This window comes from Nicotiana tabacum, chromosome 2, assembly GCF_000715075.1.
Source record: "Nicotiana tabacum cultivar K326 chromosome 2, ASM71507v2, whole genome shotgun sequence".
Taxonomy (NCBI): domain Eukaryota; kingdom Viridiplantae; phylum Streptophyta; class Magnoliopsida; order Solanales; family Solanaceae; genus Nicotiana; species Nicotiana tabacum.
In genome coordinates, this window is record NC_134081.1 from 14,300,633 (window position 1) to 14,312,134 (window position 11,502).

Below are 11,502 nucleotides of genomic sequence, written 5' to 3' on the forward strand. Positions count from 1 at the left end.
ATATATAGATTTATCCATTCATGTCAAAACAGATTAATTGTACATCGGCTCCTCTGGCTGGATGAGCTTTCCTGTATTTGTTCGCTGTGGTAAAACCTGTTCCATAAGTATCTGATGTCATTCAACTGAGAAATAGAAGTCTCTTGAAAACCACTATACTTAGTAGAAAGATCGTTACCGCAGAAAAAAACAACTATTATGCCTCAGTCCCAAACACTTTTTTTGTTTGTTTGAAAGTTGTCTTCAAAAGCTGCATAAACACGGTTAAGATTGTACAGAACTTCAAACTAATCAGAAGAGACGCCGAATTTAGGAAACACAATGATCAAAAAACATTTTAGCCTGCTAAGGATACAAAGATAGCAGCAATGTAGATGTATAAAGAATACAAAGATGAATAAACTGAATTTTTATGATACAAAGGAAACATGATCATGTCTCCTCCCACATATTCTGGTGAAGATAAGCCATACAATGAAATCTGACATTAGAAAACATAAGTGTCTACTCATAGAAGCTAATGTATCAGTGTATTCTAATTATTTAGAGAAGATTATCAGGTAATAATTCACTAACTACAGTCCATATTTCTCACTTTACAATAAATTAGTAACTACATCTTCCAACCAAAAGATCCCAAGTCTTTGATTTGTGCTTCCCCGTCAGATTTTAAGTGTTCCAAATTCAGTTGCAGCAGCACCAGTTCATTCTGCATGCATAGAACTGTTCGTGATAGAACATTATATATCATCTGACAACTACGACGATTCATCAAATCTGCTTAGCCACTGCAACAGGCTGCAAACGCCACCAACTTGATTGACAGGAAAAACAATCAAAACGATTCACCTGAAACTCATAGCATATAAACCTGATTTAGAGCCTACAATTCTCATGTCGATATCAGTAGCTTGAAAGTGAGACTAGAGATATTAGCAAATTAGACACGCTCACAAAAGAAACTAGCAAATTATCAATTTGGGTGGAATTTAAATATTTGATTGTCCTAAAATGTTCTACAACTATGTGAATCATATTGTCGAAACATCAGACAATCTAGATCTTGCAGAAACGACTATAGCAGATAATAAAACTGTTCCCACTTGAGTATATCAATAAGCTAATTGAAATCTACAGACCTATCTAGACAAACAATAAAAGCAACTGCTGACTTAAGCACCTTTAACTAAAATCTAGTGTTCCAAAGAAACAGAAAAGCAACCTCAGAGAAAGGAATGTGGAACTAAGTTGAACTCCATACTGCAGCATTGTAATTCTCCAACTCCTTCGAGCTTGATCCATATATCGCTTTAATCGTGTCTACGCAAGAACTGCAATCAAGACATCCTTTCAATTAAAACAGTAGTCTCAGACAGAAATTCAGTGGTCAAGACTCAAGACTTAGACTTTCACGAAGTCTATAGGCAACGAGTAAATGAGCAACATCAATGGATTACCTGCAAGCTTCCTTGTTGAACTTTTTCGTTTCAATCCCGTACAGTGTCTCGAAGATGGCAGGTTCCACCCGACAAAAATATGGACGATCTAAAGAAAAGAGAAAAACAAATGATTCAGGAAATCCACTCATATGACAAAGGGAAAAACTAAATCATCAGAGATAAATACTGAAATCTCCAAAATCCTTTTGGGAAAGATGGTTTCACCTGCATAAATGGAGCATTTTCTTGTGCTCTTCTCAAAATGTATGCACCATCCATCAGAACCCACCATGCTTTCAAATAACTGAGAAGTAAAATTCACATATATAGCTCCAAACTTTATATAATAGTCTTTTCATTTTGGATGGCCCAAAATATTCACACAAATGTACTAATAATAACAATCTTTCAATTTTGGACGGTCCAAAATATTTTACACAAATCTACTGATAACGTATTCTATGTAAATTTAACAGCTTTTATGAACTCATTCAACTCTTAAAATCAACTGTAACGTTTCTGTCTAAATAAATTCAATCATATCTAAGCACTTTTTCTCTACTACTACTACAAATATTATACATAAATCGAACTGACAAATCCATGTCCATACAAATACCATATAAAATATGACAAATATAGTATAAACCATCATATTCATGACCCCCACATTATTTTTTTAATAACCGAGAAATCCCCAAGGGCTGGTGGCGCACGGTTCGAAACAGGTGAATAATGGGCCTATCTCTCCATCCTTATCCACTTAAATATCAGGCTTATGGTCCGAACAGTTGTCGTGTGCCTAACACACATCACGTGCAGCGCTTTTACCACTAGATCAAAATCCCGGGACAATAAAAGCAAATACTGTATAAAATATGACAAATGTAGTATAAACCATCATATTCACAACAGCCACATAACTAACCGAGCCATCCCTGAGTGTTAGTGTCACAGGGTTCGAAACTGGTATGACCTATCCCTCTATCATTTCCCACTTATATACCATGTTTTTGTCTGCATCACGGTTCAAACCGTTGGCATGCGCCTAATACACACATCACTTGTTGCACACTTACCACTATACCAAATCCGGGAGCAATTTTTTAATAGCTGAAAAATCACCGAGGGTCAGTGGGCACGGTTCGAAATTGGTGAATAATGAGCCCCCTCTATCATTCTCAACGTAAATACCAAGTTTTTGTATGTGCCTAACATATACATCATGTGCTACCCTCTTCCCACTACACCAAAGTCCGGCAGGGGCGGATGCATTGTATTAGCAACGAGTTCAATTGAACCCATAACTTTGACGCGGAGTAAAAATTTATGTATAAAAATTCATTAAAATTGTAAAAATAATAGATATGAACCCATAATTTTAAAAATATAATGAGTTCAATGCTAAAAAATTTATAATTGAACTCATACAGTTTAAATCCTGAATCGGCCTTTGAAGTCCGGGACAATAAAAATAAATAGACAAAATACATCAATATTAGACACTTCAACACATGATAAATTTTTCTATTAGACACTTCCAGCTCAAACTTTGGAAAAGCTTTGGTGCGTTTTCTCAAGCGCCCATTATGTGGATATGTTTAACCACTAAAAATATGCTACTTTCTTTAATTATACAAATCGGATATAAGCCTTTTGCTATAACAAACAAAAATAAGACAACTCAGTTAAAAAAGAACCCAATTAACTAAAAAAAATCTCCCTCCATTAGACAAAAGACTCGCTTCGTTAAAAGAAAAAAACCAAGAGCCATTTTTCTCAAAATCTCCCCAACAAGTGTCTAATAGGAACACTTTATCATGTGTTCAGATGCTCAAATGGAACAGTCCTTAGATCGAGTGTTTAAATAAAATATACTAACAAGTTTAAGGGGTTGTCATTTTGTCAATGTATTCAAACAAATACTATATAAATTACGAAAACATAAAACCCACATAATTTAAACTCAAAATAATGAGAGAGAAAACCTCAATATCAGAAGGGTCATCAAAAATTTCTTCAGGGGAAGGAAAGTTTGGGCCTTTATCAAGTTTACAGCATGCGCCACAGTTCTGGATGCACTGCCACGTGAGTTCTTTATTCCTGCTGTTAAAGCCTGACGTTGTTTTCCTGCTGGGATTGGTGGTGGTTATCTTTTGCTTACCATTCTGGGGTTTAGGGTTTGGTCTGAGTCGTGGCTGCTTCGCCGCCGTGAGAACGGTGGCGAAACGCGGCAGAGCCACCGCAGCTAGCGAATGAGACATTGGAATTCTTATGGATTGACTGTCCGTTGGCGCCACATAAAATCGGGGGAAGTACATAAATAGCCTATTTTGGGACCCCTATTTAAACTATGGCCTAAGTTCATAAATTTTTACAAGTCTAACCACTTCAACAACACCTGTTTGATTTAAATTTAATTTTTATATTCAAAATTCAAGACCTACTTTTCAAGCTTACAATAAGGATGATTTGCAATGTTTTCAAGCTTTTCCAACAAATTCGAAAGACACTGTCGTATTATATATCAGCTAAGAAGAAGAAAAACGAAGGAGGAACAGTTTTATTCGAAGTTTGCTTGCACTGACGACCAATTAATTTTCTTTTAATAAACTGACATAGATTAAATGCGAGCGTCCAAATTAATGTGCTTTTTTCATTTTTTGTTTTTTGTGAATATGAACAATTTAACAATTTTGTACAAATATTGATAGACTGTCCCATAAAAATTATATCATAAAATTTCTTAAACAATCATCGCCTTGGAATGTTGGGAAATATCGGCCCAATATATTTGTGGTAGACTTGGATTGCAAGGAAATTGGTGATAGGTCTTTTTTTTTTTTTAGGGAGAACGACAAAAACAAGATACTTTTGTGGTATTGTTGATTTTTTGACCGCGATAACATAAGTTTTACAAAAATAATATGGCTTTAAATTTTAAAGCACGCTCGCCAAAATTTCAGCAAGATATGATAATTGTCAGGATTTGTAGCAAAATCCTGACGATCACCAGAATTTTCAGCCACAATGATCACCAAATGTTTTCAGCACTGTGACTAGGGGTGTACAAATGAAACCGACAAACCGCATCAACCCGATAATCCGAGTTAAACCAAAAAAAAAAATCCGACTATGGTTTGGTTTGATTGGTTTAGTGTTGGAAAAAAAAAATCCGGCGATATTTGGTTTGGTTTGGTTTTAACTAAAAATAGCCAAACTGAAACCAAACCAACCCGACATTATATGTGTAGAAGTTTTAAATATATTTAATACATGAAAATATTTATTGTAGTGTAGCTTATAAATATTTCTTATACTTTTTCATAATTTTATCTTTTAACATATTATTTCAAGCTTGGACTTATAATTTTTAGATGCTCCAATAAGTTTTATAGTTTATAAATGTTAGTAACTCAAATAAATCCTAAACCAAAATCAAATCAATAGTAATGATAATAAAAGACATTCAATTCAATTGTACTATAAATGAAATAGTGTTGGATATCTATTTTTTAGTTTTTTCGTGGTTTAGATAAAATGCATAACTTATTTTTCTTTTAGTCTTTATTCATGTAAATAATAGTACTTATTAGTCGTATTTATTTTAGCAATTTATTAGTAATTTTAAATTATGTTTGTTTTCATTATGGCTTATTAATAATATTTATTTTATGTGATTTTCTCATCTTTATTATTGAATATTTTAGTACAATACTATGAATCATCTCATATTTATGTTATTTTATTAAAAAATACCTTATATAGTTCTGTCTTACTAGGATTAAAGAAATATTTGGAACACAAATTCTATGTTTTGTGCTATGAAGACTTTATGGAAAAAAATTCGAAACAACTCGAAAACCCCGAGAAAAATCGAGATTTAAAAACCCGACTTTTATTGATTTGATTTGGTCTTTAGATTTAATAACCCGATATAATTGATTTGGTTTGGTAATTAAAAAATTCGAACCAACCCGACTCATGTACACCCCTAACTGTGACCTTATTATTAGTTCTTCAAAATTATATTGATTGCATTGATCGCTTCCCAAAATTCTGACCAGCGTGAGTCAAAATTCTAGTCGGAGGCTATTTTGTCAAGAATTTTCTTAACTGGTTCAAAAATTAAACGGTGGTCATAAAAAAAAATTCATCCAGTACAATTTCTAGATTTTTTAAAATTTTGAACATACTATTGAACAATAGAGAATCTTGTGTGCTAAATGTTCTAAGTTATTTTTATTGGGGAGATGAAAATCGGTAATAAAACACAAGAAATATTAGTAAAATTATTTTCTTTTATTTAAATTGTAGCTGGTCATAGCAAATTATTTCCTCATTTTATGCTCTCCTCTTTGGCGCATAGTGTAGGTTTTACTAACGAGTATTGTGTGACACTAGCAAAATCACCAAAGGATTTGTTATTCCATTTTACTTCTACGGCGAATTGACTTAATATGATTTTGCACGGGTTTTATACCGTTGAATCTCTTGTTTCCACTGTTTTCAGAAAGAATGACAAATTGAAAGAGGACTCTAGGAGTATCAAAACGTTTAATTTCATCACAACTCCACTCTGTAGTGTATATTTACACTACAGTGTGTAAATATCATGTAAAATGTAAAATGTAAATGTTAACATCGAATTCTAAACATTCTAATAAGCTGCACGGAAGGTACCATATGCATGATTTCTTATAACTAAATAAAGGACAAACTCTTTCAATCAAATGGTGCAGTTAAGGAGGTCATTATTTTTTATGAAAAGTACCAGCACCAGTAACAGCTGCATGACATATGAGACAGGAAATCATCAAATATCAACTATTGTACTAACAATACCAAATATAGATAGAGTCCAATTCTTTTAAGTATATCTCATTTGGGCTTCACAAGGTCCAGCCTAGACAAAATCCATTCAGATAGATCAACCAAGGTGCTTGCATACAGTAATTTCCACAAGAAGATGCTTCGTTACGAATCCCTCAACACAGGTCAAGGCGACTCGCTCTCTCTGCCTGAGCGTTGATTATTATACTCACCTTCATCCTCGTCATCATCTGCACGGTTCCTCTGGTACTTGGGACTCAGGCTGCGACTTCCACCGTTAGCTTCAGCAGGGCTGTCCTCATCCCTTTCAGGTGCAGGGCTATCCCCTCGTCTAGGACTTAAAGGACTTGCACTTCTCTCTCTGGGGCTTTGGCTATAGCTACCTTCTTCTCCGGTGGTCGTCCTCATTGCTTCCATAGGGCTTCCCTCTTCGGGTGTTGGGCTGTGCTTCCTTGTCTTCGGTGGAGGACTCGGACTAGGACTTGGACTTTCCTTCCTTGGCTCAGGGCTCCTACTGTAGCTTCTTGACCTCTTCTCTAGGTCAGCTTTTCCTCTCCTTGGAGGAGGAGATCTTGATGGACTGAAAGAACAAAGCAAAGAGCTCAGAAACATTTCTAAGTAGACAATATTTAGTTGGAGTTGGAAAAAAAAACTTTTTAAGTTGAAGTCGAAACAGATCATTTAAAAGTCGAAGCATTGTGAGTTATTTCACCTCAAAACTAATTTTCAATATTTCACCATTAATAAAGTTCCAATATTTTGCTAATACTGATAGCCAAACTTCAACATGCAAAAACTGATGTTTTGCAAGTGAGGTCATGGGCAAACACTAGTGTTAAAGGCTTGCAAAGTACAGTAAAACAACGAGCAAAAAGCGAACACATCTCAGAACTCACCTATAGCTGCGGCTTCTGCTGTAACTTCGACGACGAGGAGAACGTGAACGTGACCTTGACCTGACAGGTGACCGTGAGTAGCTCCGATCCCGTCGACTGCAATGAACATAACAAAGTCAAGAAGCAGAAAGGAAAAAATATTAGGGGAATGAAAATACAGAAGCAATGCTTTCCAAGAGTTCAAGTACCTGAGTTTTTTAGGACTATTTGGGCATTTTTTTTCTATATGACCTCTTTCTCCACACCGATAACATTTGTTCTTCCAATCCCCAGCTTTGCAATCTCGAGCCCAGTGACCTTCAAGGCCACAGTTGAAGCAGCGGCCTGACCCAGGAGCAGGTCCTTTGCCAAGATACTCACGCGAACCACCAGGTCCACGTGGCACCTAGAGGAAAAACCATTATCAGAAGACTGAACTGGCAAATGAATCATAGAGATTACTTCATGAAAATTAATTGCTCGAAGAATTCATAAGAGGCGAAGTTAAACAACTTAGAAATCTGATGATGTGTTGAAACAAGAAAAACCTACCTCATTCCTTTTTTCAGTTTTTTTTTTGTGTGGGTGGGGTGGGGTGGGGTGGGGGGTTATCTTGCAGCTTTACCAGACCCCTTCTCAGAAACAGCAAATTGACAGTGAGGAGATATCCAGGAAATACAAGTATAAAATACTTACTCCCTTGGCAAATTCCACAATTATGCGGCGGCCATCAACATCACGGCCGTCTAAATAGTATCTTGCATCATCAGCATCTCGAGGATCACTAAATTCCTGTCGAAACACATTGTGTGGCAAACAAAAGTTTTTTTGGCAGGGATGGTTAGGGGGTTAAACATAGAAAGTAACGAAGACATTAACACCATTAGAGAGAGAAATCAGAGAGATGATACATACTACGAAGGCATAGTCGTGCTTCATATCCACATCTCGTACTCTGCGGAAATGGTTGCCAGAAACAGTAAGGCCATCATTACTTACTTAAGCACAGGAAGTGCATGAACACTTGCCCCTCAAGACGAACTAAACACCAGTTTGAGATTGTTGGGAATTCCATAAAAATACGCAAAGACATTATAGAAAGAACCACCAAAGTCTCCTAAAACCGGGCAAGACTCCACCAAGGCCATTATAGAAAGAATCACCGAAGTCTCCTAAAACCCGGCAAGACTTTCCATCAATTCCACCAAGGCCACCCTCTCAAGATTGACCTTCGGGCCAGGCAAATGCCTATAAACCGTCAACAAGATCATTCAAGTTAAACTCACAAGCATCTGGAACACATTTTCCTTTATATATAATAATTGATAAGATACCCGAGTAATACATATGTTTGGAAGGAAATTCCAACACAGAGATGGGAGACTTAAAAATGTAAACCTCTGCCGACTCCTGCTGGTGTGCTAAACCAGTTGTGCAATTCTAAGGAGTTCCCCCCAGAGGACCATTAGTTATTGTCCAAGATCAGAACTAGAGCTTTATGACAGAAAAATATATGGGAACAGAGAGCAGGCAACTATGATCTAGCATATCATATAAATTGATCAAAATATAACAGACCAATGCGAAAAATGAAGGAAAAGAAATAAACGAGAAAAATGAGAAAAGGAGTAGAGCAGAAATATCTCCGCCTGCACCCTCTTCCAAATTAGCAAGCAAAGGTTATCCATGGATGATCTCAAACTGAAACACTAAGGAACCAAGAATCTCGAGGACAAAAGGAAAGTTATCCTTTCACTCTAGTTAATGAAGCACCTTCACTGAAGCAGTTTGGGTAGGAATAAGTTGCACTTAGGCTAGATGGACAAAGTCTCCATTAGACAACAACACAAGGAAAAGATTACCCAAGGTTCTCTAGGAACATCAACAAACAACATAAAATGGTTGTAATAATTATTTACCCCAGCATTTCTGCAATTTCAGTTACTCAATGAGAACTAGCTAACATCAAACATGCAGTAAGAAAGCAAATGGCAGTGTGATGACCTTATCAAAGAAATGCATGATGCACCAAGAATCTGGAAAAAAGATTACCTCCCATATTTACTGAATACACGCTCCAGATCACGTGAGCGGGTCCGTGAAGACAAGTGGCCCACATAGAGACGGGTGCTATTTCCCGACCGATCATCATAACGAGGCATCTTTACAGCACAATTCCCAAACTGAAAACACACAAAGAATGAGGATTAATGATTAAGTCAAGCATGCCAAAAGGTAATCTAAAGAAGCACTATTGTTGACTAATAACCCCCAAAAAAACAAGAAATCAAAACTAGTACATTGAGCCATTCTTTAAAAAAATGTGGAAAACTAATGTAAACCCAAAAAGGCAAACTTATTTGAGCCAGTAAGGACTTGAATTCACTGACACGCTTTTGGAAGGATAAAGTCCAATCCACAGAGATAAATCATACATAAACAAGTCTGTTTAAGCTCTTCAAAATTTCCAAAAAAAAAAAGACTGAAAAAATCAACTCTGTCCAACCTGACATTTTCAATTGACATAATCCAACTCAGACAACTTAGCAGAAGTCAAGCAGAGGCTGACAAAACTAGTTAGGTACAATACTGAATTTTCTCAACCGATTTGCGGAGCCTAAGTGATACCTTCTCCCCCTCAAAAAGAAAAGACATAGTACCAAAACCATTCCATATAAAAAGATCCTAAGATATTCCTTGTAGCAAATTTCTCCTTCCCAGAAACTGAAATCAGTAGCTCACAATATGTATAAACTATAAAGAAAAGATTAAACTATAACTTCTTTATCCAAAAAGAAAGCTTGCACCACCAAAACGTACATACAGTGCCAAAAAGAAAAAAAGAAAATAAAAACTAAATTGTGTCATGACGAATGGAGAAAAGCATGCAGACTTCATGTTAAATTGAAACTCAACAAATTTTCTATCCAAAAAAACAACCAATAGAACACACAAAGTAATAAGAACCAACAACCACAAATTCACATTGCTCGAAAATCATGAGTCTTTTCCAATTCAGGCCCAATCAAAAACCATAATCAACAATTTTAAGGGCACAAGGCCAAAAACTTCAGCTTTTCTATTGAGTTCAACAAGAAACAACAGCATCCAGCCAAAAAGAAGAATATTACTGCTAGAAATCATCAACTGTTTAAAAAAGAGCTTTTAACACATTTGACAGGTCAGCCAAAACTAATTAGAGGTGCTAACCCAATAACAAAACATATACACTGATTATGTATAAAATATGTATATTATACATCAATATACAAAAATGCTATTATTATTTTTTTTTTTTGGGGGGGGGGGGGGGGGCTGCTAGAGCTGTGTAGATTTCCCTCTAAAAAAATACCTAGACCTAACATTTAACCAAAATTCAACAAAATTGACAACAAAAAAAAAATTAACCTATATCAAAAACAAACAAACCAAGAAAAAAAAAATCAATAAAGTATTTCAGAAACAACCACCACAAGTTCTCGCTAATACAAATCAAGAATCAGTTTTCAAACAACAATTTAAGGGCACACCACATAATAATGAATAAAAAGAAACAATTTTTTTCTAACAATCTTTAAAACGATGAGTGAAACAAGCTTAGAATTAACGAATAAAAGAAAGAAAACATTACCTGAAGGGCGAAATTCGTTTGTAAAACTGCTGGCTGCTTCTTTGAAACCCTGTTTGTAAAAAGACGAGACCCTTCTAGTTATGTGTAATATAACATACTACTCCTATTTATTATCAAGCGTTATCTTGCTTGAACCGACAGAAAGTGAACGGTCCAGATTTAGTGGTGTATATCCGAAGGTTAAAAAATATTGTGGCCCAAAATTCATGGTTTACGGGCCCATTTTATTGAGCCCAAAAAGTGAAGGTCGAATATAAATTTAAAACAAGAAAAATTAAGGGCTTGGGAAGCTACTCATCGATATCAGAGCCAGGTTTCGATCCTGGGACCTGTGGGTTATGGGCCCACCACGCTTCCGCTGCGCCACTCTGATTGTTGTTGTAAGTTCAGGATAGGATAATTTATTTATTGCTTCCGTACAATCAAAAACTTTTGATAACCTCACTACTAATAGAAAGGGGAAAGATGCGCTCAAATCCCTTGCTTCTTGATCCAACTTAGGAGTAGGGGCTCTAGAGCTTTTTCCGCAGGCTGCTATCGCTTTACTAACATAATAGAAAGTAAAGTAAGGGTTCGTTTGGTAGGGCCAGAGGCGGATGTAGCATATACTCCGCGGGTTTAACTGAACATATAACTTTCAATGCGGAGTAAAATTTATATGTAAAAAATCATTAAAATTACAAAAATAGTAGAGATGAACCCATAACTTTAAAAATATAATAGG

At 35.8% G+C, this 11,502-nt stretch overlaps 2 protein-coding genes across 3 annotated transcripts; both read right to left on the bottom strand.

Annotated features, from left to right (window-relative positions):
* Positions 1-394: 394 nt before the first annotated feature.
* LOC107764645 (uncharacterized) lies at positions 395-3,787 on the bottom strand. Its single transcript, XM_016583255.2, has 5 exons — positions 3,428-3,787; positions 1,665-1,743; positions 1,458-1,545; positions 1,223-1,331; positions 395-849 (listed from the first exon to the last, which is right to left on the bottom strand). Exons 1-4 carry the CDS (start codon positions 3,758-3,760, stop codon positions 1,244-1,246), a joined length of 588 nt encoding a protein of 195 aa, XP_016438741.1. The 5' UTR covers positions 3,761-3,787; the 3' UTR covers positions 395-849; positions 1,223-1,243.
* Positions 3,788-6,252: 2,465 nt separating this feature from the next.
* LOC107764629 (uncharacterized) lies at positions 6,253-10,909 on the bottom strand. Of its 2 annotated transcripts, none has more exons than XM_016583242.2 (7): positions 10,779-10,909; positions 9,200-9,330; positions 8,063-8,102; positions 7,844-7,939; positions 7,357-7,553; positions 7,169-7,264; positions 6,253-6,852 (listed from the first exon to the last, which is right to left on the bottom strand). In XM_016583242.2, the coding sequence occupies exons 2-7, from the start codon at positions 9,307-9,309 to the stop codon at positions 6,438-6,440; spliced, it is 954 nt and encodes a 317-aa protein (XP_016438728.1). In that variant the 5' UTR covers positions 9,310-9,330; positions 10,779-10,909; the 3' UTR covers positions 6,253-6,437. The 2 variants fall into 2 exon arrangements, with proteins under 2 accessions (XP_016438728.1, XP_016438734.1); XM_016583248.2 differs by having other exon boundaries at positions 8,063-8,395; positions 10,779-10,860.
* Positions 10,910-11,502: the final 593 nt, after the last annotated feature.

Coding starts and splice junctions, on each gene's coding strand:
- LOC107764645 (XM_016583255.2), bottom strand. CDS start 3,760: ATGTACTTCCCCCGATTTTATGTGGCGCCAACGGACAGTCAATCCATA. Junction 1,744..3,427: donor ATGACCCTTCTGATATTGAG/GTTTTCTCTCTC, acceptor TTTACTTCTCAG/TTATTTGAAAGCATGGTGGG. Junction 1,332..1,457: donor TTCAACAAGGAAGCTTGCAG/GTAATCCATTGA, acceptor TCTTGATTGCAG/TTCTTGCGTAGACACGATTA.
- LOC107764629 (XM_016583242.2), bottom strand. CDS start 9,309: ATGCCTCGTTATGATGATCGGTCGGGAAATAGCACCCGTCTCTATGTG. Junction 7,554..7,843: donor TTGTGGAATTTGCCAAGGGA/GTAAGTATTTTA, acceptor TTTTTCCTCTAG/GTGCCACGTGGACCTGGTGG. Junction 7,265..7,356: donor AATAGTCCTAAAAAACTCAG/GTACTTGAACTC, acceptor TGTTCATTGCAG/TCGACGGGATCGGAGCTACT.